Here is a 27,872-nt window from a genome sequence, read left to right on the forward strand (position 1 = left end):
CATTTCAGGACTTCAATCCCATTTGAAAACTAGGACTGTTTAAAAACTAATAGAATTGTTGTCACTGGACCCAAATAGAAATGGAATGGCAGATGAAAATTCAATAGTTTTAGTTAATCAACCATTCCCATCATTGTGAAACACTAACTGGACTTTCTGTCTCCACAGGTACTCCCTAGTTAGCTGAGTACTTCAGCATTTAGTATTTTTATTTCAGTTTTTGTTGATCTTTGTGTGAGATAACTGATTTTTTTACCTTTGCACTTAACTTTCCTATTAATTACTCATCAGTGTCCCCAGCACCTACACAAACACCAAGATCAGAAGTCAAGCAATGGAAGCCATAGCCAATTCATAGTAAGCCAAAGCCAATTGATCGCAGAAGACCAAATGTTCTACAATAAAATAAATTTAGACTGTAATCCGTATCTCACCAAGATACCAAATGTTCATCCCTGAAAATGTTCAACAGAAGAAACTGGTATCTGGACATGTGCTTAAATGCTCCATTCCATCTTACTGACAAAAGAAATTTCCCTCAATAAACACAACATTTCTCTAACTTACAGTAATATTTCCCTAACTTCCGGTAATTTCTCACCCCTCCCCCTTCTCTTCCATTCCCCATTCTGGCTCCTTGCTCACTTCTCTTTTCCTTACATGCCTATCACCTCCCTCTGGTGTCCCTCCTTCTTCCCATGGTCCACTCCCCCTCCTCTCCTATCAGAATCCTTCTTCTCCATCCCCTTTTCCACCTACCACCTCCCAGCCGCTCACCTTCATGAACCTTCTCTCTCACAAGGCTTTATCTATCACTTTCTAACTTGTACTCTTTCTCCTACCCCACCTTTTTATTCTGACTTCAACCCCTTTTCTTTCTAGTCCTGATGAAGTATCTTGGCTCGAAATGTTGATTGTTTATTCCTTTCCATAGACACTGCCTGACTGATGAGGTCCTCCAGCATTTTGTGTGTGTTTCCCTCAAGTATTTTTGACTTTATAGAGTCCCCTTCCCCTTGCCTGTTCTAACAGAGCAATCATCATTATGCGTTGTGCTATATGACATGGGTGATCATGGTCTTATCCATGACTATGATAGTTCTTGGCAAATTTTTCTGCAGAAGTGGTTTGTTGTTGCCTTCTCCTGGTCAATGACTTTACAAGACGAGTGACCCCAGCCTTTATCAGTACTCTTCTGAGATTGTCTGCTTGGCGCCAGTGGTCGCATAACCAGGGCTTGTGATATGTACCAGCCGCTCATACAACATCCATCACCTGCTCCCGTGGTTTCACGTGACCCTGACTGCGGGGAGGGAAGAGGGGAGGGGCCAAGCAGATGCTACACCCTGCCCAATGGTGACTTGCAGGCTAGCAGAGGGAAAGAGAGACTTACACCTACTCTGGTAGAGACATATCTCCACCTTGCCACCCAAACAAATGCATTAGCTTCACCAATTAAATGCCCCTCCATCGCACTAGAGTGACGAGGGATGACTGGGTGGTTTGCAGTGTTAACTGTTTCAAAAAGGATGACTAGTGTGAGTTGGGTGAGAACCCAAGTTCTGGAGGTGGAACTCTACACATTGGTGTGGCCTTGAGATGATTGAGTCTGCCTCTGTGTCTGAGTACTGATAAAATTTTGGTAACAGTTCATGGATTGAGCAACACACACCAAATGCCGGAGGAACTCAGTTCAGGTCGCATCTATGGAAAGAATTAAACCATTGATCTTTCAAGCCGAGACCTTCCATCCTGACCCAGTATCTCCTGTGTCGAGTTCATGGATCAGATCGCCTGGATTTGAGATTTACAATGAAAGCACCTGCTTTGTACATGTCAGTAGGATTAGGCCAGACACAGATAAATCAAGGAACTTATAGCACAAAACAATCTGAAGTTCCTCAGAACATTCTAAGGGAGCCCTGAACCCCATGCATTATAAGAATGGACAAGGAACACAAGAGAGGAAATTTGACCAGGAGCCTGATTGTCCTGTTAGACCTGGCATGGGCGATGGCCAAATCTGATAAAGCCAGCATTCTGTAGGTGCAGTTTTCCTCAGGCCCACTAACCCTCTAGTCCACAGCCCCACAATCCCACTATCACACAGGCTTACAATTCCACAATCTCACCATCACACTATCACACAAGCTTACAATTCCACAATCCCACCATCACACTATCTCACAGGTTTACAATTCCACAATCCCACCATCACACTATCACACAGGTATACAATTCCACAATCCCACCATCTGCCCCCCCAACTGCTCAGGAATTCTTTGTTAGTAATCCATTCTTCACAGTAAAATCACAACTTTGCAAATGGCCTTCGTGCAGTGACACTCAGTGATACAAGGGCTGTTGGTTCACTGATGTGTGCAAGTTATGGAGTAAATGTAAAGAGGTGCAGATTGCCTTTTTATGTTTAATAATTAGAGTCAAGGAGCACCACAGTGCAGAAACAGGTCCTTCAGCCCATCTAATCCATGCCAAACAGCCATTCTGCCTAGTCCCATAGAAAAGGACAGGGCCGAAGCAGAAATACCTTCTGGTCCACTCAAAAGACTGGTTGTTTGCATCTATGTAGATCTTGCTCTGCTGTGGTGGTTACCATCAGACAATATGTGTTATACCATAACTCTTCCTTGCTGCAAAATCTTCTGCTGGGAGCTCTTGGTTTTTCTGAATTGCTTCGTTCGCCCCTTGCTTGCTCGCATATTTGCTTCTTGTAGGCTCTGGGCCATCTCTGACATCACTCAACTCCTCATCATGTTTAACATTGATTTTTGCAGATGGCTAATCTGGAGCTAAGCCAATCACCTGGCAGAGTGGAAAAAACTTTCCAGGGCAAAGAAATGCTTTCGTTTGGAAAAGAAAACTTAAATAATAGCTCCAAACTTTTAGAAGCAGAGCAGACAGATAACGAACCAAGTAAGCATATACAGGACTCTGCTGGAACTTTAACTGGTCAACGTAAATGCAACAATCACATTGGTGGCACAGAGCAAGTCAGATTTAGTAAAATGGACATAGCTCACAGTGCCGAGCTCCTGTCGCAGAACTTGCCATCTGAACTACACACCAAGAAAAGTGAGAAGCTGCCAGAGTCTCCAAACCTGAACAACAACGCCATATTTCCAGAGCAGGCTGGTGACAGGTATCCCAAAACCAGCAGCCCTAATGTAACAAGTGCACCCCTAGACAAATTCCTTCCTTCCAGTAAAACATGGGAATTTCAAGGTCTGCGCCGCCATGTAACAGTGAAGGAGCTAGTCGAGGCTGACATCCTGAATAAAAATATTGCAGAGCAGCTTGAAAAAGGGGTTACGACAGTCTTGCAGGTTCAGGCATCCCTAGGAAAGTACCTGAATCGAGTTAACTCAATTGTCGGCTTGTACTTGGAATCCAGCAAGCAAAAGATCTCGTTCAGTGAGGCAGTGAAGGAAAGGATAATTGGATCGAGTGTAGCCCTTGAGTTTTTAGAAGCTCAGGCTACAACAGGCTTTATTGTTGACACCTCATCCCACAGAAAGTACTCGGTTCAGGAAGCAATTGAGAAACGACTGGTAGCCCCAGAATTTAACCAGGCACTGCTTGAAGCAGAGAAAGCAGTTACAGGGTATCAGCGCAATGGGAAGACCTTGTCTGTTTTCCAAGCCATGGAAAACAAGCAGCTTTCGAGGCAAGTTGGAACACGGCTCCTTGAGGTTCAGATTGCAACCGGAGGAATCATTGACCCAGTTCGTAGTGTCAGGTTGCCTCTGGAGATAGCTTGCAAGCAAGGACATCTGGGCCTGGACACCACGCGAAACCTGTACAAGACGCCAGGCAGTGTAAGGGGTTTTCATAATCCCAACACAGGACAACCTGCACATTATTTGGAATTGATGAAACTCTGTGTGGTGGATTTAGCAGGGAGACATCTGCTTCTCCCTTTTGGAACACGAAAGATCTCCACCCCATCCCCCACAATGCCTAGTACCATTTCAGTGGTAGATACGAGTACACAATCCGAGATAACTCTGTACAATGCCTATCTGAAATACTACATTGAGAAGCAGACCTATCTTGAACGTTCAGAGTTGCAGTCCCAATGGAGGGAGACCACTGACAAGTCAGAGGGCACCACCCAGTCTTTTCTTACAGATGTTAACTCCGGAAGGGAGTTCAGCATCGATGATGCTTTAGCACAGGGTAGGATCAGCCAAGCAGACCTAAATAAATATCGGGATGGCCATATCACAGTGACAGAGCTTGCAGACATGTTAGTAATTAGGACAACTGTGCCCCCTAACCCCGACAGCCCAATCGCAGGCATTTGGGACCCAAATGACTGCAGGAGAGTTTCTGTCCTGAAAGCCATGCATCAGAATTTGGTGGACCGGTTGACCGCCACTCGATTGCTCGAAGCACAGGCTTGTACCGGAGGTATCATCAATCCAGCAAATGGCAAGCAATATTCCATTTCAGAGGCATTGCAGAAGGAATTAATTGACACGGAGATTGCGGCCAGCATTCAAAAATCACAACAAGCTTACCGAGGATTCCTGCAGCCAGGTTCCCGGCTTGCTTTATCAACTGTCGAAGCTCTGCGTAGGAACCTACTGGGGCGGGACCTGGGTCATCGATTCCTGGAGCTGCAGTATCTGACTGGTGGGCTGGTGGATCCAAACTTGCAGAGAAGAATGTCCGTGGACGATGCCTTGTGCAAGGGTCTTGTTGATGAACAGACAGCACAGAGGCTACGGGATGAAACGAAGCACACTAGGAACTTGGTTTGTCCAAAAACCAAAGAGAAGATCTCGTACAAAGAAGCTCTGGCCAGAGCTGTTTTTGACTGTCATACAGGATTGAGATTCCTGGAGGCAGCTGAGAGGTTTAATTCCCTAAAATAGTGCTTCATAACCAATCCCTCTTCTCCATTCCATCCCTACCAAATTGTTCCTCTGCTTCTACATGTAATGTCTCACCCAAAACTTTGGCTGGGTAGGTTATAAACATTACAGACGCAGCTCTTTTATGGGATGTTCCTTCCAATTGTTTTTTTTTAATCCCCCTCTTTATTTAGTCCCTTCCCAAGGTGTCGCTTGGGTTTATGTGCTTGACTGGCCTCTAGTACCCATGCCCATTGTGCATTCTTCACAACACAGATCAGTAAATGGCTGTCAACAGATGGGAGTGGGGTAGCGAAACTTGATCCTGTTTTCACCATGACTTTCTCAATTGGGAAGTGGACATTGATAGGTTCTTGACTGGTAAGGGTGTCAAAGGTTACAGGGAGAAGACAGAAAAATGGGGTTGAGAGAGATAATAAATCAGCCAGAATGGAATGATGGAGCAGACTCAATGGGTCAAATGGCCTAATTCTGCTCCTGTATCTTATGGCCTCTGGCTGTTCAAAGCTTTTGTTCCACACTTACTTGTGGATTATGAGGAATTTTATATCCTCTCATTCATTCATTCCAATTGCAGAAGTGAAGTGTAGTTGGAGGTAAATCTGGAAGGTTTCTGGTGCATGAGGTTCATCCAAACAAACAAGCTGCTTACTCACCGGAGGACAGCTTCCCTCCCCTTACTCTGGTACAGTGATGCCCTTGGCCCAGTTCTGTCAGTTGGCCAAGAATAGTGAGAAGTGGAGAACTGGGAGTAACCAGCAAGTGCCCTGGTCAGAACCTCAGCCAATCATATGATCAAGGAGTTGTGTTCAGACACTGGGCATCTTCTTGCCTCCATTTATGGAGGCAATGCTCCATGACATAATTTTCGGTGTCCTCCGTGGTGCTGGGATTTTATAATTTCAGAGACATTATGATCTGGAATCCACTGGCAGCAAGGCTGGACATAAGAACGACAAGGGGAAAGGTTTGCAAGCTTCTGGGGAAAGAGGATGTGTACAACTTCCTGCTAAGCTTCATTATGTTATGACTCCATCAAAGAATCCTAGCTCAGAAGGGCCGCCCTGTTAGCTTTACGATGCCAATGTCACAATTCAATTCCTACCACCATCTATAAGGAGTTTGTACATTCTCCCTGTGGTGACATGGTTTGCCTCTGGGTGCTCCAGTTTCCTCCCACATTCCAACGATGTATGCGTTAGTAAGTGTTCATAAGTTGTGGGCATGCTATGTTGGTGCCAGAAACATGGCGACACTTACGGCTGATCCCAGGATATCCTCGAAATGTGTTGGTCATTGATGCAAAATGAAGCATTTCACTTCATGTTTCGATGCACACATGACAAATAAAAGCCAATCTCTCTGTTTAAAAATAAATTTAGAATGTCCTTCCAGGCCTGAGCTTAAAAATATTTAATAGACATTTCAACTTGGTCTGGAAGGGCTCGCTACTTTGAATAGTGATAATTGTAGGGTAATATTCTCCTGTGATTCATCTGACTCAGACCACAAGGGAATGAGATATCCATACCGAAACTCTTGGTTTGCCTGACAGGCTATTCTGATTACCAGTACAGTCTGTGTGGGCCTCCAACTGAGGAGGGAATTCATGGCTCAGATTTCCTGCCACAAAATGCTCTCCACAGTCTCCCCACTCAGGATGCAGTTTCTCTTTGTCACTATTGAATGAGCAAGAATCACATTGAGTGCGAAGCGCAGAATCAAATATCGCTGTGATGATTGTACGCTCTATTATCAATTGTTTGGCGACAATAAAGTAAAGTAAAGTAAAACATTCAGTGATTTAGATTCACGGATCCAAAAGAGTGCAGATGCCTGCTGTCAGATCTCGTGCGTGGGGTCCTGTTTCTGGTAGGAGCAGAACACCAGCTGGTAACTTGTTCCTGTGCGATTCTTTCCTATCATGGAGTCAATGAGGAGAGCATCCACCTTGGTGAGAACTTAATATGGGTGATACGAGATCACACCCGTCACAGTGGCTGATTGTTCCTTTCCTATTTTGTGAATATCCTTAGAGCAGGAGTGTTTTGGGTCATTGGGCAGAAATGAAGAGGAGAAGGAGTTGCTGGAGGGACAGTAGAACCTGCAATTTAAGATTCATTCTTTCTCAAATAGATCTTACTAGAATGAATGAATGTATATCCAGAAGACTCTTGTTTCTATGTTAAATCCAACTTGAAATTAAAAAAAAACATTTAGTTTTTTGAGTTTCCTGTAATCATTTGTCATTGTTTAGATAAAAGAATTTAAAGAAAAACTTTTGAAGCAACCATTTGGTGTGTTTTTTTCAAAAATGCGAAGTGCCAATGTAAATTTGTGTCTGTCCACATGAAGACAACTTGGACGGATCTATAGCTCACCACGTCTGGACGAATCATCTTCAACAGAACCTTGCAAACTTTTTTGAAAATACTTTCAGAAAATATATCACAGATTTTCACATTCTATGACGTTTTCGAAGACTATCACTTTTGGTGTCATCACAGTAAAATTCTGTTAAGTTTGCACTTTTACGTTTGGCCACTTTCTGAATAAAGTAACACTTTTTTCAATGAAGATATGGATTGACAATTTCTGGCTTTTTATTGTCCACTTGTAACCGTATTCTCTGCATATCCTTTTAGCTGTGTTACTTAAACTTTTGTCATAAATTGGCAAATGTGAGAGGTTTGGAAGGGAATCTCAGTGCCCACAATATGGAATGAACAAGGAATCATTTGAAGGAGATGCTTCATGCTTTAACATGTAACTGTCAACTCTAAGTTCAAACTAAGAAGCCGCATTATCAGAAAATGTAGCATGCAGTTTTGTAAATGATATGGCTGCTTGTCTGTGGAAAGGATCTTTCCTATAGTGGGGGAATCTGGGACTAGAGTGCACAGTCTTAGAATAAAAGGATGTCCTTTTAAAACAGAGAAGAGAGGAAATTTCTTGAGTCAGGGCATGGTAAAACTGGAATTCATTGCCAGAACTGGCTGTGGAGTTTAAGTCTTTAGGTACATTTAAGGTGGAGATTGATGGGTTCTTTATTAGTAAGGGTGTCAAAGGTTATGAGGAGAAGGCAAGAGAATGGGGTCGAGAGGGATAATAAATCAATGATGATGGAATGATGGAGCAGACTGAATGGGCAAAATGGCCAACTCTGTTCCCGTGTCTTATGGTCTATCTGTATATTTATGGGTTGTAGATTGTCTGTACTGGTAGAGCCCCACTGTCATTTCATTTCATTACTTGTAGACACCAAATTATTCTTAACCTCCAGACTAATATAAATTTGAAGAGGTGGTGAAAATTGATTTCAAATGCGGTCCTTCCTGTTGGGTCTTACAAAAGACCAATTGCATTGCAAGTAATTGGAGTTCCCTTATATCAAGTGGTATTATTTTGAATACGTCTTTTAACTCCGCTAGAAGTCAGTAGAAGAGGCAAAGCAAGAGCACGTTGAGAAGGTTGATGAACTACTGAGATGGGTTTCTGAGAAGAGCAAGAGCTTAATTACGAGACAACACAAATCACCCACATCTGAACCTGGTGGAAGAGAGCCATCACTTTCCCAGCAACAGGTACAGTCACATGAAGATGTCAAGGTTTAGATTGTATCTGGAATATTCTACTTGATCAGTTGGAAGTTTTCATCCCATGCCAGTCTTACAGAATGAAGGTGTAATACGTCTGAAGAAATACATGTTTTGTGTTGTGAAAATAAGCACTTCCTTGGGGGAAGGGCGAGACCAAGTGTGGAATTGAGTTCATTATATGATGTCATTTTGCCTTAAGGCAGACATGATGGTAATGGTTCACATTTATATGTAGCAAAAAATTGCAAGACATTTCACAAAAGATAATTTAAATAAGATTGAAGATCAAGCCACCAAAGTAGACAATAATGGTAATTACAAAAACTTGAACAGAATTAAATTTTAAGAAATGTCATAAAGGAGAGGTTTGTGGTTATAAGTTGCAAAGTTTGACAGAGGGAATCCCAGAGCTTTGGATGGGGCAACTTGAGACATAGCTATGGATGGTGGGGTGATGAAAATGAATGATGAATAAGGAGCTAGGTCTGGAGGAAAAAGAGGTAGAGGATTTGAGGAGATTTGGACTCAATTGTACACTTTATAAAATTGAGTCAGGTTGAGACTGTAGGTCAAGTTGAGGATATTTATCAGGCATAAACCCACCACTAGGACGGGATTCTATCAATATAACTTTAATGGTCCCACCCAATGATCAGTGTTCTTTTTCAGGCAAATTTTAGCTCCAAAAGAATCTTAGTATCTGTTTGTGCATCCTGAAGTGAAAATCCATTCCAAATTATTTTTGGCTTTTGTTGGTGAAAAATTCACCTTGGATTGGGCGATCCTAATGGTTTGCTCTGGGTATAGTTTTGATTTGGCTAACTACCTGAAGTGTAATTCATCTAATAATTCACAACAGCAGATTCAGAATACTGTTTAATACCTAAAATTCTCAATTCCAAAACCTTCTAGAGCACTAATACCTTTTTAGCCTCATTCAGCTATACAACAATACAAAATGGCTGCAGTTCCAGTTTCAAATTCTTGTTGCAGGTTTTTAGATTTGGAATGTCTTGGGATGTTAAAAACACCATATAGATGCCAAATATTGTTGGCACAAGCAGGCATTTTTTTGTTTTATTCTAGTGTCAGCTCAGTTCCACATTTGGATCTCAAACTGTATTTACATATTAACTGTAGCATCCATGAATAGTGATACTGCTCCTATCCCATTAACATATTTGTCACTGTTCAACAGGGCCTTGTGGGGCATGTCAAAGGAATGAATGAGTCAGCAAATAAACAACTTGAAGATATGTCTGAAATAAATGCCACATTTATCTTAAAATGTTTTCAGTATAAGCCCTCCCAATCGGTAGAAAGTGCCAATTGAATCAGAGGCTTGGCAATTACAGTTAAAAGCTTGGAGGTGTTTGAAACAAAATGTTAAATTATTTTTTAATCTACTATTTGTAAGTAACCTAAAGGGGGGGGGGTTAGTTAAAGCCGAGGGGGTGGGGGAGGGAGGAATTATCTATAAAAAGAACAGTGAGTGGAAGCATTTCAAAAACTCTTTCAAGGTGATGATGAAGGCATAATGACCTCTTGCATTAAGTGGGCTGTTGCATAGAACATAGAAGAGTACAGCACAGTACAGGCCCTTTGGCCCACAATGTTGCACTGATGTTTTAACCTGCTTCAAGATCAATCTAACCCTTTCCTCTTGCATTGCCCCCCATCTTTCTATCAACCATGTGCCTGTCTGAGAGTATATTAAATGTCCCTAATATATCCACCTCTACCATCAACCGGCATTGTGTTCCACACCCACCACTCTCTGTGTAAAAAAGCTTAGTCAAATGATCACATTTGTTTATTTTTATCCTATGTTATGTCTTGTCCATTTTTATGATGGTCTGCTTGCCCAGTCTTGCAGATATAGTGTTCACATAGGCACTAATGATTAGAAAAATAGGAGCAGGAGTGGGTCTTTCAATATGATCATAGCTGAACCACTATCTCACGTATATTTGGTGGGCAATTGAATGTTTCATGCTGAGGAATTGGACATTGGTTTGATCCCTCCTCTTCTGACCCTCAATACAAAACAGTGAAGATCCTTCCCATCAGTGAGGGAGGAGGATGGAAGAGCTAAGGTGACTTTTCATATCTTGTGGCCGGCTCAGGAGATCTGCAGTGGGCTGCAGCTGACCCTAGGCCCAAGCTGAGAAACCAGTCTCTGATTTCTAACCCAAGAGCTGAACCCATTTACCCTTTGTAATCCAGAGAGGAAAAGTTGTTTCTTTGATTTTCCTTTAATGGACTCCCTTCCCCTAATGGTGCTTCTGCCATGAATTTCACCCTGCTTAGATCATGCTTTCATTTGAAAGCTGATCATGATTGAATTTTTTCAGATATCTTCAATACAAGGCCAGATGAATGAATGTGGGGTTGATTAGTGCTCAAGTATATCCCCTTACTCAGAAGATAATTTCTTCCAATAATCTTGAGTGCAATAATTCGGGATACTATAGATTCAGTCAGCATAGGAGGACTTTGCCCCATTGTATCCCTGCTGTTATTTTGCAATTAATCCCATTCCCTCACTGTTTCCTTCTGGGAGAAAAGAAATCTTAGCCTCAGGGTCGCTGATTCTACGGACGTGGGAACAAGAGCCAACTATTTTGTCTGTTTCAGAGTTGATCTGGAACTTAAATCAATCTTTTTGCCTTGGTACTGTAACTATAACTATAACACCCCACCCTAACATCTACGTATTAATCTCAGTCCTTTGATTTGAATCGCAGCCTCGACAACTTTTTTTTTAAAAGAGGGTAATGGGTTTTCCACAACCAGAGGTTGTGAAATCACCCTTGGGCAGTGCTTTTGATGGATGCATTGCAGAAGATGTGTGTTTTCCATATGAACTTTCTAAATCTCAAACAAAATAGAGACTTTTATCTGAATGAAAATTTAAAGCAAAAATTGCTGGAAACACTTAACATATCAGGCAGCATTTGTGGAGAGAAGAACAGAGTCGCTTAATACACTAACCTGAAACTCAGATGCTCTCCACAGGTGCTGACTGACCAGCTGACTGTTTCCTGCAATTTTGCATTTCCAGTATCTGCAGTTCTTTTGGATTTCTCAAGTGAATCCATATCAAGTGATATCTCGTTTGCTTTCAGGCACTGCATATGGAACTATCAAGCAAGAAGGACCAAATTGCTGAAGCTGTCCACACAACACAGATATTCTTGGCGAAACACAGTGACAAGTTAGTTCATCGTTTTTCTCTGCTAATAAAAACCTCAGCCATGTGTGGAGTAAGACTGGGCGTGCACAATTTAAATCTTGTTCTTTTTGTTGGAGATAGTATTCCTTCCAAATCAGGTGCAAGGTGTTATCACCTAAGAGTTCTTCATGTTGTATAGGAGCACATGCTGGGAAAAGAAGAATCACTTATAAAACCAAAGCAACTTTAAAAGTTTCCGACGTACACTCAATGGCCACTTTATTAGGCATACTAGTTCACCTGCTCATTAATGCAAATATCTATTCAGCCAAACATGTGGCAGCAATCTATTGCATAAAATTGTGTAAGCATGGTCAAGAGGTTCAATTGTTGTTCAGACAAATCATCAGAATGGGGAAGAAATGTGATCTGAGTGACTTGGATTGTGGGATGATTGTTGGTACCACACTGGGTGGCTTGAGTATCTCAGAGAATGGTGCTGTTCTGGGATTTTCATGCACAAAAATCTCTAGAGTTTACAGAGTGGTGTGAGAAGCAAAAAAAAAATAAATAAAGTGAGTGGCATTTCTGTAGGCTTAAACATTTTGTTAATGAGGGAGGCCAGAGGAGAATGGCCAGATTGGTTCAGGCTGACAGGAAGACGATAGTAATTCAAATAACCATGCATTACAACAGTGGTGTGCACAACATATCAAATCTTGAAGTGGATGGGCAGCAGAAGACCACAGGTGTTTCATGCCTAATAAAGTGGCCACTGCTGAGTGCAGATGGCGATAGTTATATTATCGAGGTGCTTTAAGTTCTATTGAAGTCCTTGGTGTGCAATTCACAGTAAATGGTGTCTTATTGCACAAATATACATTTCAGATTATTCAACAGGACAATTAACAGGTAGAGCTCTTGATCCCAACGTTAATCTTACTCCAATCTTGACAGCTTCCTGTTTAATTCTCTTTCTGTGACATCCCCAGAATACGTCTGATTTGAATTAGTTTCAGAGCGAACCTGAGATCCCTTATTAGTTCCAAAAAAAAGATTCACTTGGAGTTTTGACATTCTTATCATAGACTTCAACCCTCAACCCCTCAGAACTGAGTATCTGATGACAAGCTAAATAGCAACATTTCGGTGAAATTCTGATTGGATTACAGCATAATAAGAGTTTATGAGTGATACTGGATCAGTCTTGATACACATTCTTGCATGAATTCCCAAAACGTTTGATGTTGCCTGAATAATGCCTCTGGCCTGGGCAACTGCCTGGTTCCATGGATGAAGACAAACTATATTTACTTGTGTAAGGTCTAATCTCTCTTAAACATTTAGTGGACAATGAGTTCCCCTTTGACCAAACAAAATGTATGATACATCTTAATTTTTTTCCTGATATATTTCTCCATCACAGTGGCAAGACTCCAATGTATTTGATTGACTCTATGCAATATCGAGGAACAGTACAGGATGCAGAACTGGCTATGCAATCAGACTACATTCTACCGATGCTATTGAAGACTTTCTGAGTTTTAAGACTGACGGTGCCTCTGTCCAAGCTGCTTCAGCACAGTGCTGATGAAGGGTCTCAGACTAAAACATCAACTGTTTGTATCCCTCCATAGATGTTGCCTGACCTGCTGAGCTTCTCCTCCATTTTGTGAGTGTTGCTCGGCGTAGTTAATAACCAACATGTACTTGGCCGAGCCAAATATTGCTTAAAAATATCCTGATCAGCAAATGCAGGACAAATCTGAAAAATATGGAAACACTCAGCAGGTCAGGTGCTATCTATGGACAGACGCTGTCAGAATGACATGTGTTCCTCTATAGCAGGGATTCCCTTCCATAGACCCCCCCGGTTAATGGTGAGGCTTCACGGCATAAAAAATGGTGAGGAAGCCCTGCTCTATAGTGTTCTTAGTGTCACAGATCCAAATCATTGACTAATTCTCTTTCCATACACGCTGCCTGACCTGCTTAGTGTTATCATCATTTTCTATTTTTGTTTCAGGTTTCCAGCATCTGCAGGTGTTTTTTTTTCAAATTTCCAGGACAAACCCATTCTGGCTGTTTGCTCTCCAGTGTCAAGCATCTGCAAAGTGGTGGCATTGTCAACTGGGCTGGAAAGGAGGTTTCCTTAGGATCACAAGGCTCCAAACCTCGTCAGCCATGGTTTGAGTATGCACCAAAGAGCTGAATTCCAAAGATGGGATGGGATGGGAATGACTTCCCCATGACATCAAGACTGTCTGTGACCAAGTGTGGGCTGGAGCTTTGTAAAACTGAAGTCTGTGGGCAGCAGACTCTAACACTTCAATGGTTAGAGCTGCAAATGCTCAGTCATTCTAGCACCCGCCCAGGATATCACCTCAGGTGTTCCTTCAGGAAATGTCTTGAATCCAACTATATTCAGCTGCTCCATCAGTGACCTTTCCTTCTATTGTGAGATCAAAGTGGGCATGTTGCCGATAACTGTAGAGTGTTCAACTTTATTCACGACTACATGAAACACTGGACAGGGCAGCACAGGGAAGGGCCTTCAGCCCACGAAGTTGTACTGAACTAATTCAATGACTAATCGAGCACCTAACTGAACTCGCCCATTCTGTTAACATGATGTCCATATACCACCATTCTCTACCCATTCAGTGCCTTTCTAAATGCTTCTTGAATGCCTCTATTGTATTTGCCTCCACATTCTAGGCACCCACTACTCTGTGTTTTAAAAAAAAATCGCCTTACGCATTTCATAGAATGTAAAACAGTACAATGCAGTACAGGCCCTTTGGCCCACAATGTTGTGCCAACCCCTTAACCTACTATACGTTCAGACTAACTTTTCTCTCCCTCTATTTTCCCTTTCTTTGACCTCACCCTCTGGCATTAGACCTTGCAACCCCAGGAAAAATTTACTGGCAGTCTACTCTTTCTGTCAGGTCTCCCTTCGACCTCTATCGCTCCAGGTAACCCTGGGTAATTTTTAAAGTAAATGCATGTTCAGCACAGCATTGTGGGCCAAAGGGCCTGTATTGTGCTGTAGGTTTTCTATGTTCTAATGCATCATAAGTGGCCCAATCTCAGTTTTTTAAAGCTGCAGCACAACTTTCTGACTCTCGAACTTAACGCTGCGACTAAGCAACTCAAACTTTCTTTTCCACCCTATCAACTTGTAAAGCACCTTTCAGGGAGCTATGTATGACCCCAAGATCCCTTTGCAGAACCCTTCTTCAAATGAAGCAGTGTGTTTGCAGCATGCTACACCAAGGCTGGAGAACCTGTGGCACACGTGCCCAAAATAGGATGCGCAAGGATTCTGTTGGCACGTGCCATGCAGTGCTGCCCCTCAATTCTGCAAACCCCACCCATAATAAAAAGATGCATAATGATCGTCTTTATTGCCAAAAGAAGGAGTGAATTATTTTTTTTACAACCAGGAGCAGTGAGATGTTTTCACAGGAAAAATCTCATGCTGGCTTGGCAGCAGCTCAATGGTTGCGAGAACATGTGACATTAGATGATGCATTTGGAAATCCTTGCAAACCTGGTGTACACATCAATATTTGGATAGTAAACAGTCTGAGCCAGTTGACATGGCTTTGCTGTGGTTATATTTTTTCTTTTGTTTGTGAGTGAACACAGGATATCCTGTGTTAATAATGGTAAATACTGTATATAGTTTAGCACCTCCATGAATATTTATTTTTTGGCAATAAAGGTATTTATTTTAGTAAACCCTATGCTATTTAAGTTTATCAGTGAGATATTTTAAAATAATATCTACCCTTTCAGCTTGTTCAGGATGTCAGATACACTGACAAAGAAACAAAAATGTTCAAATGATGCAACTAGCAGCAGAGATTTCCAAGAGTGGTGGAGTGAAAGATCTGGTGTGATTAAAAAGGCTGATAAAGCACTATGTGCTGAAGCAATGTTGTGTCCCGCAAAGCGGCGTTATAAAGCTGTTCGTAGATGGCTTTGCGGTAGAAGTGAGCAAGAACAGAAAGACAACACTGTACTGTAGTGGTTAGCGTAATGCTCGTACAGCGCCAGTGAGCTAGGTTCAATTCCCGTCACTGCTTGAAAGGAGTTCGTACATTCTCCTTGTGACAGCATGGGTTTCCTCCCATATCCCAAAGGTATATGTGTTAGTAGGATAATTGGTGACTTGTTGTAATGGGGCAGCATGGGCTTGATGGGTGGGTGGGGGCTGTTACAGTGCTGTATCTCTAATAAATAAAAAGAACACATTTCCTGAGAAATCCACAGCAAAAAATACAGTCAAATATTTAATTACTAACTCATTAATCAATGATAATCTCTGGTCAAAAGTACCGTGGCACATATGAGAATTTTTCAGAGGATTATTGTCAATTTCGGCACACACTCTCAAAAAGGTTTGCCACCCCTGCCATAGATGATATTCAAGAGCAAACGGGGAGTTTGCAAATGATACCAACACCAGGTAAATTCCAGGCAATGACTGTCTCCCTTGACATTGATGTTGATACTGGGCAGCACACAGCATAGCGGTTAGTGCAACCTTTATTGCAGCAACGATCAGGTTTCAGTTCTTGCATTTTGTCCGTTCTCCCTGTGACCATGTGGGTTTCCTCCAGGTGCTCTGGTTTCCTCCCACATTACGAAGATGTACAAGTTAGGGTCATAACTCGTGGGCATGCTATGCTGGTAATAGAAGCATGGCAACACTTACAGGCTTCCCCCAGCACATCCTCAGACTGTGTTGGTCGTTGATGCAAAGCAATGCATTTCACTGTATATTTTGCTGTTTCAATGTACATGTGACAAATAAAGCTAATCTTTATTGGCATTACCATCACTGAGATCCTATCATCAATGTCCTGAGGTCATCCTGGACCATAATCTCCCGGATCAGCAAAATAAATACTATGGTTACAAGAGCAGGTAAGAGGCTGTGTATCCTTGGGCAACTCATCTTGTGACACTCCAAGGCCATCCATAAGGCCCAGATCAGGAGTGCAATAGGATATCCTGCAATTGCCTGGGTGAGGGCAACTCCAAGTCTCAAAAAGCTTGAGACCATCCAGTACAAAGCAGCCTCTTGACCGGCACCCCATCAACCATCCTGTATGTACTGCACACTTTCTCCACCACTAGGACACAGTGGCATCAGTGTGTCTCATCTACAAAATCCACTGCAGCAGCTTGCCCAGGCTACTCTGACAACACCTCCCAAGGGGTGTCTGCCGCCAAGAGGTAGGAGGGTAGCAGAATGGATAGGAACACCACCAGCTGCAGGTTCCACATCATCCTGAATGATCCACTGCTGTTAACCTACCATCAAAGCAGGTCTATGGTGGATGCCATCTCTCTGGCGCTATGCCCATCTTTGGAGCATCTGGATAATAAAGATACCAACGGGAGGCTAATATTGACTACAGCTCTGCCTTCAATGTCATAAATTTCAAACAACCTCCTCTCCAAGTTCTGAGACCTGGGACTCAACATCTTCCTTTGCAACTGGATCCTTAACTTTGTGATAAGTAGCAATCAGTAAGGGTAGACAGCAACATTTCCACCATGAATATCCTCAAAACTGGTACTCCACCAGGCTGAGTCCTCAGATTCCTATGGTACTCCCTAAACACTCATGACTGTGTGGCCAAATTGGGCTCTAACTCCAACCACAAGTTTGCAGATGACTCAACTGTTTTGAGTCAAATTTCAAATAAAAATGAGTCAGAGTAGAGGTGGAAGATAGAGACCCTCATGGAATGGTGTCATGACAACGACTTTTCCCTCGGTGTCAGCAGAACAAAAGAGCTGATTATTGACTTCAGGAGGTGGGGTGAGTTGGTGCAGATGCTCCTGTTTAGATCAATGGTGCTGAGGTGGAGATAGTTGAAAGCTTCAAGTTCCCGGGAGTGAACATTGTCAGTGGTCAGTCCTGGCCGAACCACATAGACATCACAGCCAAGAAAGAACATCACTGCTTTCCTGAAGAGGCTAAAGGAGTTTTTAATGTCCTATTTGACTCTCACCAATTTTTATAAATATTCGATAGAAAACTCTCTAAGTGGATGTGCCATGTCTTGGTCTGGCAGTTGTTTTGCCCGAGGCTGCAAGAAACTACAAAGAGTTGTGGACACAGTTCAGTCCATCATGAAAGCCATAGACTCCATCTACACTTCTTGTCGCCTTGGTAGCCAATATAATCAATGATCCGACCCATCCCCCACCTTGTCTCTTCTCCCCCTCATGTTGGACGGAAGATACAAAACCCTGAAAGCACGTACCACCAGGCACATAAAGGACGACTAAGTAGTTTGCTAGTACTGTAAGATGGACTCTTGACCTCATAATCTATCTCCTTATGGCCTTGCACCTTGCACCTTACTGTCTGCCTGCACTGCACTTCCTCTGACTGTAGCTCTATATTTTGCATTCTGTTACTGCTTTTCCTTTGGTACTGGCTCACTGTGCTGATCTAATGAAATGAACCGGATGAATGTAGAACAAATTTTTCACTGTACCCCAATACATGTGACAGTAATAAACATCTTCACCAATTTATATCTTTGCTCTCACATTATCGATGGGTTAAGATTACTGGAACTCTTTCTCCAAAAGCACTGTGCCCGTACCTTCATCAGAAAGACCACAGTGAATGAAGAAAACAGCTCACTGTCACCTGCTACAGAAATGTGCAGATGGGCAATTAATGCTGGATTTCCATGAACACCATGATCTTGAAAATTTTTTTTAAAACTGCAGGAGTATGAGGGCATGGAATTAAGTTATCTATTTCTGATCTGAATTCTCTAATGACCAGATTGTCAATGTTCCTATCTACATTAACTTCTATATATATACACATCAATTTCTATACCACAGTTGTAGCATTTTTGTTAGTATAATGCTTTATAGTGCTGTGTGACCCGCATTCAATTCCCGCCAGTGCCTGAAAGGAGTTTGTATGTTCTCCCTGTATATGCATGTTTCCTCCAGGCGTTCTGGCTTCCTCCCACTTCCAAATATGTACAAGTTAGGATGTGCCATGCTATGTTTGCACTGGAAGCATGGTGACATTTGTGGGCTGCCCCCAGCACATTCTTGGACTGTGTTGGTTGTTGATGCAAAGCAAAGCATTTCACTAAATGTTTTGTTGTGCATATGACTAATAAAGCTAATCTTGTCTTTTCTTAAAAAAAACCTCTCTTGGACTTGAACAGACCTCTTGAATGAAAAGGTGGATTCTTGACCTCACAATCTACAAATCTACCTTGTTATGATCTTGCTCTTTATTGTTTACCTGCACTGAACTTTCTCCATAGCTGTAGCTTTTGCACTTTATTCTGCATTGTTACTGTTTTATCTTGTGCTACCTCATTTACTGTGTAATAATTTGAACTGTATGAACAGTACAGAAGTCATGCTTTTCACCGTATCTTAGTATATGTGACATTAATAAACCAACCAGAGCAACACGCACAAAATGCTGGAGGAACTCTTCAGATCAGGCAGCATCTATGAAGAGAAATGAACAGTCGATGTTTCAGGCCACAATCCTTCTTCAGGGCCAATACCAATACCTGTTTTGTGATGGTATTTTAATGGTTAGTTATTGCAAATAACAAATTTAACAAAATATTTTACTTCCTTCTGTAGAATATCAGAAGATGATAAACTACAAACAGAGAAGCAGCTGGAGGAACTTCAGGAAGCTTATGATAAATTGTGTGAACGGTCTTCTGAGGAGCTCCATTATTCTCAGAGCATCCTGGATGAGGCATCAGGGGAGAAGGTAATAACTGAGGCTTGGGTTCAGGCAATGGTTTCAGCTGAATTTCTGCAACAGAGCAGAATGTGAGTGCAGATGTGCCTCCTCAGTAATAACCTGAAAAGCTGTGGCAAAAATAGAACATTTAGCCATTTGCTCGGCATTGCTGATACGCAAAACTATAAGCTTGAGTGGTCAGATTTTTTAAAAAATAATGAGGTTAACTTTCTTGTGTCTGAGTGAGAAAGATGGATCTATGAAAAGGAGCCAAGCCATTGTATGCTGCAAACATGAACAGCATGGTCATCATAATGGTTTTTACATAAATCTTACTGTTCTCTGTAAACAGAAGCATGGTGCTTAAGCTCCACAAAAAAAAAACACCATGCATTATTTAAGGCTAAAAATAACACTCTTTTTGCTTCTTCTTACGACTAACCCTTTTAAGTACACGGATGACACTTTTGGGTTAAAAGGAAATGCATGCCGGACTTAAATAAGTTACTTCTTCTATCGACATCAATTCTGGGCCTCACTTTTACTGTTGCATCGCTAACATTCATCTCCTGGGTAAGTGAACATTCTTGTCTTGTCACACCAGCACAGCTGAAGTATGTTTGGCATGAATGTATTCCGAGGTAACGATTATGTGCATTGTGTTTTGTTAGCACTGTCATTTTCCCTTCTGTGACATTTTAAAATGTTTTTTTTTCCCCTTTTCAGAGCTACGAAGCCATCGCAGGGGTTGTTGACCTGTCAACTGGAATAGTTTTTCCAATCTTCCATGCAATACACAGTGGTCTTATTGATTATGACACAGGTGTGAAATTGCTGGAAGCACAGATCATTGTGTCAGGCCTTATTTTTCCAGAAACGAGATGCTGCCTTGACTTAGAAGAAGCTTTGAGGTGCCAATTAGTCGATGAACAAATCTTCAGTCAACTGAAACAACTGAGTAATGCTGCCAACTATACTTCAAGTACCTTAAGTGGAGCAGGTGGTGTTCATCCTGCTGTCGTTGCTTATGCTCAGAATGTACATTCTGAGGTCTTAGTCATCAAAGTACTTGAGGCACAGCTTGCAACTGGAGGACTGCAAGTACCCAGCACTGGTGAGAAGATCAGTCTGGAGGAGGCTTTCCAGAGAAAATTCATCACAGCTCAGCTGTACTTCAGACTTATCGAGAGACAGAAAATGTGCAAGGAGCTGATTGATCCCTGTACGAGCGAGAAAGTGTCACTGATGGAATTAATGGAAAGAACGATTGTGGATAAAGACACAAAACTTAGGCTGCTCCCAGTGAGACGGCAAAAATCAGGAATGATCACTTTGAAGTGTGGCAGAGAGACCAGTGTTTTCCGGGCGGTCCACGAAGGCCTCATCGATCGTGAAGTGATGATCAGGCTTCTGGGAGCTCAGTTGTTTGCCGGAGGGCTCATTGATCCTCAAACTGACAGGCGTCTCACAGTGGATGACGCATTGGAATGTGGTCTGATCGATCACGATACTGCTTCGGCTCTTCTCACTCATCAAGTTCAGACTGGAGGCATAGTCAACCCAAAAAGTGGTTGCAGGGTAACCATGGATGAAGCCATACAATGCAACTTAATATCTTCAAGTAGTGCTCTTTTAGTGCTGGAATCACATAAGGTGTTTATGGGCCTTATTTGGCCTGATTCTGGTGAAATATTTTCCATAGATACGTCTTTGCAGCAAGGGGTGGTAACAAATGAATTAGCTTACAAAATCCTGAGCAACAGGCAAAAAATAGCAGCCCTTTACATTCCAGAAAGCTCACAAGTGCTCACTCCTGAAGAGGCAAAAGTGAAAGGTATAATAGACCAGAAGACAGCACGTGTCCTGAGCACAGTACGGATCCCTGACTTGATGCCCCATACCAATGGCTTTCACAGTCCCTCTGCAGATACTTCAGACTGGACTTCACATTTGGAAGTTGAAACGCACGATGCAAGCAATGCTGCAGACACCGAAGAAGCAGATCAAGTTGAGAATGTGACTCAGAATCCGATAGAACTTCAGCAGAAGTTCGTGATTGATATAATGACGCACAGCTACATGGATGCAGGTACAGGAAGGAGGCTGCTGTTGGTAGATAGTGACTTGAATGAAAAAGTTCAGATGGTAATGGAAGCAAGTTCTGAATGTGATCTCATTGAAAGCTGGCAGGACTGCTTTCGCAATCAGGAAGATGAACCACTTAAGGATCACTTGGAATCCAAGGGGATCTCAGAAGATAATGGAGCTGAGAAAAGTCATAATTATTTTGAATCACTGGAGCCAGCATTTGTGAGAGGAAGGAAGCCCAGTGCTGCATCTGGTGAACACAGTGACAGTGTGAATGGTCAAGAACTGTACTGGATGCCTGACCTGCAGCGACTGCCAGTCAGTGACAATGGGGAAGGCTCTCATTCTCAGACAGTAGATGCTGCAGTTGGTACTGACAGCCTTGACGCAGGGAAGACAGTTCAGGCAACTGAAACTTTACAGAATTCTGCAGAATCTCTTGAAGCAATACCAATTCAGAGAGCTTCAAGTTCACCTCCAGACCCGAATGAAAGGATTACACTGGCAGTTAATTCTATTGGAAATGAACTGGAAAACCAACTGAAATGGAGTGTGAAGATACCAGAAGGTGATGCTACTTCTGACCTTTGTCAAATGATGAGCACAGTTTTACAGACTTCAGATTCTGGTGTACAAGAGGAGGTGACTACTACCCTTCCCAAGGCAGCTGAAGTCATGCAAAGGACTCCAACTGGTGAATTGTTGCCAAAGGGATTCCCTCCACTCCCCTTGGAAATGGACTTCCAAATGGAGTATGGTGAAGACTTGAAGAAAATGCTGGGCCTTGAGGAAGGTCCTTTTTATCAGGAGGGAGAACAATTTTTCAGCAAGACTCAAGATATTAAAGACATGCTGGTGATTTCTGAAGAGTGTGGTAGAAGGGATTTGAATGATGAGGAGCTTGTAGATCCTTCATGGATAGAAGAGCAAAATAACTCAGGAGGAAGATGTGATGCTCCTGTAACATCAGGAGAACATTACCAACACTTAGCAGATGGAACTATGCAATGGTTTCCTTTGGAACAGCAAGTTCCAATAGAAGGAGCTGAGATTATTCCACATCCATTGGAATCTGAGGCAAGACCAAATGGAAGTAACAAAATAACATCAGTTCCAAGTCTAGAAGACATTGCAGACACACATGAAATGGTGGACTTCGTTGGTACTACTATTGTATATGGGCTGAATGACGACATAATGGATGCTGCGTTGAAGATAGAGGATGAAGTAGAGTTTGATACAAATGGCACTAGTGCATTTGATGATGAGGTTATGTTCGAGGACACAGATCTTGAAAGCCAGGTGGCCCTTCATAAATTTGTGGAGGAAAGCAGAGGTTCCACAACTGACCAAGGTAGTACGGAAGAAGTTAAGGATGCAGTAACGCCATCAGGGGAGGAGAATCTCATTGAATACTCACAATTAGGTCCAATGGAAACTGGGACCAAAAGTAGACACACTATGGTTGGTACCGAGAGCTGTGACAGTGAAAAGCACAGGGAAATAATGGTCATTGAAACATTGGATGATATAGCAGATTTAGATGACAAAATGGTGGTAGAAGAACTGGCTGCTGTGAGTGACATATCACAGAATGGGAAATCATATCATTGTATTGAAAATTACAATGATGGTGCAGTGGGAAATGTGCTGTATGGATCCTTCCATGCAGATATGGACAGTAGTATACACCAACATACAGATGACAATAGCAAATGCTGGAAGAGCAAAGCAATTGTGAGTGTGGAGGGACTGGAGTGTATTGCAGAGACCCAGGAAATGCAATGGTCTGATGACAACTTCACAGGAGGGAAAGAAATTCAAATAATTAATCCTGATGTTGAAGGTTTTGAAGATTTATTTGAACCTTCTACACCAATGCCAGAGGATGAAATGATTTTTCTAAATGGAGGAGGTTTTAATTTAGATATTGATGAACAGGTCCAGAGCAATCAACCCTGTGGCCAAGATTTTGGCCCAGTCAAAGGTCAAGACCAAAGCCAAAGGGAGATCCGTAGTGAAATGATCCAAGAAAGCCATCAAATCTTTGAGCTGGATAAATTGATGGGTAATTTAATGAACCCAGATATGACAGTGATGGACAACAGTTTAGATATTAGTGCCAGACAGCAAGAAAAGTCAAGTGAACGTGCAATGTTATTGATGAATGCTGAAGGTAGCTGTATTGAAAGGCGCTTGTCTGACTTGGAGGAGGAGGAGGAGGAGGAGGAGGATGAGGAGGAGAAAGAGAATGAGGATGCTGGACAAATAACTCCTCTTGAGGTGGTAAAAGACACAGAGTGGGACAGATCCATTTTGATCAAACAGCTCAAATCTGAAGTTGAAGCAGGTGGAATATTTGACCCCGTTACTGGTAAGAGATATAATCTTGATGCTGCTTTGGAGCAAGGACTTTTGGATGAGGAGATGGTTGTGGATATTTTGGTTTCTCAATTCCAAGATGGAGGAATCACTTCAGAAGAGACTGGTGAAAATTTAACTCTTTATGAAACTGCGGTGAAGGGGCTTCTGCAAAGTCATGTGGCCATCAAAGTATTAGACAAGCTGGGTCTGATTGGTGGATTTTACAACTGTCGCACAGGGGAAATAATGGAAGTGGCTCAAATTTCAGAACATTTGGTAAATAATGAACTGCTGACCAAGATTTTGCTCTCTGAGAAAGTTGTCTCTGGGGTTATTCACCCAGAAACTAAAAAACTCCACAGCGTTAACGATGCAGTGAGACTTGGTATTTTGGATTCTTCTACTGCTCTCCATATGCTGGAAGGTCAGGTTGTTTCTGGCGGCATTGTGGACTTCCATCGAGAAGGTCGATTATCGGTGGCCAACGCCTTGAGGCTCTGCTTGGTGGATGAGGCACATGCTGAACAACTGTTCAATATTGAAAAGGCCAAAAATAAAGAACAGGTCGATGAGGTGACCAGATTGAGGGCTCTAAGCTACCAGTTCGAGATGCACGGAGTACTGGATCCACTGACGGGGAAACCTTTGTCTGTGCTGGACTTGATCAACGGAGGATTTGTGGAAAGGGATGCTGTGCTGAATGTTCTTCATAAGCAAGTTGAAGAAGGTGGCATCATTCAGCTTAAGTCAGGGTTGCGTCTCTCTGTGATGAACGCTCTGAGGCATGGTTTAATCAGCGAAGACCTAGCTGATGACCTGTTTGAATTAGAAGCATCACGTCGGAATATTTGCAATTCGAGTTCTGGGAAATATTTGCTTCCTCGAGAAGTTAGTTTAAGCCCATCAGATTTTCCATTGGAAGTGAAAGAGAACCTGAAATCAAACCATATTTTCAATGAACTTGACAAAGTAGAATCTGATGTTACTCACTCACTTGGTGATGGATTAACAAAAGAAATTAAATTTTCTGAAAGACGGGGCAGTATTGATTACAATCACTTGGATGATTTGCCTTACTCTGATTTAGTGAAGTTAAGTAACGTAGATATAGAAACTGGGCAAAGGTACTTACAAGTCAAATCTCGCCAAGTCTCGGTAGATGCTGGTAAAGTTGAAGGAAATCTGAAGGCGGCAGATACAGATGTGGCTGCTGCTCATAGCCATCAGAGGAAGGATTTAAATGATCAAATGTTGGGACCTGCAGAAGACAGCGAGGACACTGTGCAAGGTTTTGGAACAAAAAATGAACAGAAGCATAGCAGAAACTCTGTGGCATCAGGTTCGGAACGTATTTTTCTTAGCAGTGAGCTTCCATGGACTGGAAAGGCCTCTGTAGAAGATCTGCCTATTAACCAGGTCAGCATTCCACTTAAATCTCCAGATGTTGAAAGTTCTCTGCAAGGTGACTTCTTCACATATATTCGGGAGTGCATATCAGAAATACTGCCAGCAGGTGGAATGTCAGAATCATCCAAAAAAGAAGACCTTCTAACCAGTGAAGAGAAACTGAATGACAAGGATGGAAGAGTGGAGGCAGAAATATTTATGGAGGAAAGTTGTGTGGAAGAGTTGGACTTGAACAATACAGCAAGTACCACTGAGATTCAAGATCCAATTAATTATAAATCAAGCGATAAATGGGTTAAGGATGTTGAGAGAGCATCATCTGATGTGAAGTTCAGTTCGTATGAACGACAAGCATTGTTAAATGAGATGTATACAGACCATCACTCCATTGATTGTGATGACTCTTCGGGAGCACCTGAACAGAAAGAAAACTCTGAGATGGCTGTGGGAAATATGTTGTATATGGAGCCTGATGTCGCATTGAAGGATGGTCCAAATGATAATCTGCAGAACCCAAACTATAAACCTGAGATGAATAGAAACATTCAAGAACATAAGACCTGTGAAACATTGAAGAGCATTGTGAATATGGAAGCCAAGGGAGAGCTTGTGTGTAGGACGAGAGAAACCGAGTTTGGAATATCCAATGTTTCCAGAGCAAGAGGAAATGTGGGAGAGGTGTCAGGCCCTAACTCTCAAAAATCATGTGCAGAATCTGAAAACCTTTTGAGCCAAGACAGACATGAAGGATTTCAAGTAATAGATGCAGGAGATCATGACTTTGGGAAGTCGTTGCAAGGAATAGCACAAGTATCTTTAGAAAATGAGGAAAAGATCAGCCCAGTTTTGAAGGAGAGTTGTGTCCTTTCAGAGAACACAATAGATCAAGGTGAACTTTTGGAAAATACTGATATTCACAGGGCTGGAGTGAATGATGAAACTGATACAAATAAGAAAGGAGATGAAGGGTCTCGACCTGAAACCTCAACTGCCTGTTCCCCTCCACAGCTGCTGCCTGATCTGCTGGGTTCCTCCATCAGTTTGTCCTCAGCTGCTAATCAGAAAGTGGAACACTGCAGTTCCATGGAGCACAGTACAGAAATGGTACATATTCCTCCAAAGTCAGCTCCAAGTGAGACGGTGTTATGTGATGACACTCAAGGGGATGTAAAAAAGATGGACCTCCTGCTTGATTGTTTGAAACAAGCATTTTGTAGTCAAGCATTCAGAGAACCAAACAACTTGAGGGATAACAAAATGTTGAAAACAGCAGATTTGTTTGCCGGTTTGAAGCCAGAAATGCTGAGTGAAGAAATGCAGGATATGTTCAGCAGTTTATCTGAAGGCCAAGTTCCTTGCACTTTAAAAACTCAGGAACTGACCAACAGGCTCACTGATGAGCTTTCCGACCTCATCAGACTTGAAATGCCTGGTTTGATGGAAGATGAGCTCCTGAAGAGTCAAGTGAGGGGAACGCTTTGTAAAAGTATTCCAGTGCTCTTAAGTATGGAGGGAGCGCTGCAAAATGTATTGTGGCAAACAGTCGAGGAGGGTAAGGACAATATGAATCAATTAATTGAAATAAAAGCAAATAGAGGAGGTGATGAGAGTGGGGATTCAATGATGCCTTCTGGCTACAACACTGGTGGCTTGGAATCTGAAGCAAGCATCGTGAAGGAGGTTATTTCTGATGACACACCAAACAATGATAACAAGGGTGACGATGCCATGGATGAGATGAGAGTACAGAAACAAGTAGGTGATGTTGCGCTGCAGTCTGTCAACACTTTAGGTGAAATGGAGGTCTTGGAAGATGCTCAGGATAAAGCTACCTTGGAGGACAGTTCAGATATGATGTGGATTTTCAGGAATAAGCCCGATGGTGATTTGAAGGAAGAACTAAACTTTGGGCAAGCTGTAAGTGTGGATGCAGGTGAGATGCTGCTACCCAACTCTGTTAATAAAATTAATCTGCATGGCAGTAATCAGGAAGACACATGTAAACTGCCACCAGCCAGGCATGAAGATTGCATCGTAAAGGAAATTATGCTGGAGGGGCAAAATATTAATGAAGGTAAAGATGAGGATGTACTGGTGTGTTCATTTAATGGTAAAGATAAACTTCACAAAGACATAGAAAAGGAAGATGGAATTGATACTGCGTCAAGTAGTGCCTGGGATGCACATGTGGTGAGTGAGAGGGAAGTAAAGTCAAACAGACAAGGCAATCATGAGAATGCAAGCAAAGATTCATTTGCAGTGATACATGGTAATCCGGATGTAGCCAAACAACCAGAAACCATTCAGGAGCAAATACTCAATGAAGAGTCTCCAACTCATTTTTGGATTGATGGGAATAGCGATGACACCAAGGGAATAGCCCCTGACCTTGCAAGTGAACAAAGTACTGACACACACATACATGAGGTGATGCAATCTCACACTGCAGCCAATGAAACAGAACGGCTGATGGCCAATGGGGAGAAGAGCAACATTAAAGATGGAGCACAAGAAGTCTGCCATGGGGTGGCTGAAGGAAACGCAAAGGTCAGTAATTCTTGAGGTACTTT

The 27,872-nt window shown here is 42.3% G+C and overlaps 1 protein-coding gene across 20 annotated transcripts in view; it reads left to right on the plus strand.

Moving 5' to 3' along the window:
• Positions 1 to 27,872, plus strand: part of dst (dystonin) — a 603,331-nt gene that overhangs the window by 310,746 nt on the left and 264,713 nt on the right. For 15 of the 20 annotated variants that reach the window (XM_072250685.1, XM_072250715.1, XM_072250746.1 and 12 more), the window contains 4 exons: positions 8,330 to 8,482; positions 11,626 to 11,714; positions 19,335 to 19,470; positions 20,170 to 27,849. In XM_072250685.1, the coding sequence (XP_072106786.1) occupies positions 8,330 to 8,482; positions 11,626 to 11,714; positions 19,335 to 19,470; positions 20,170 to 27,849 (8,058 nt within the window). The remainder of the gene's footprint in view (positions 1 to 8,329; positions 8,483 to 11,625; positions 11,715 to 19,334; positions 19,471 to 20,169; positions 27,850 to 27,872) is intronic. The other 5 variants (XM_072250722.1, XM_072250745.1, XM_072250731.1 and 2 more) reach the window with 1 other exon arrangement.

Source organism: Mobula birostris, chromosome 2 (assembly GCF_030028105.1).
Source record: "Mobula birostris isolate sMobBir1 chromosome 2, sMobBir1.hap1, whole genome shotgun sequence".
Lineage (NCBI taxonomy): Eukaryota > Metazoa > Chordata > Chondrichthyes > Myliobatiformes > Myliobatidae > Mobula > Mobula birostris.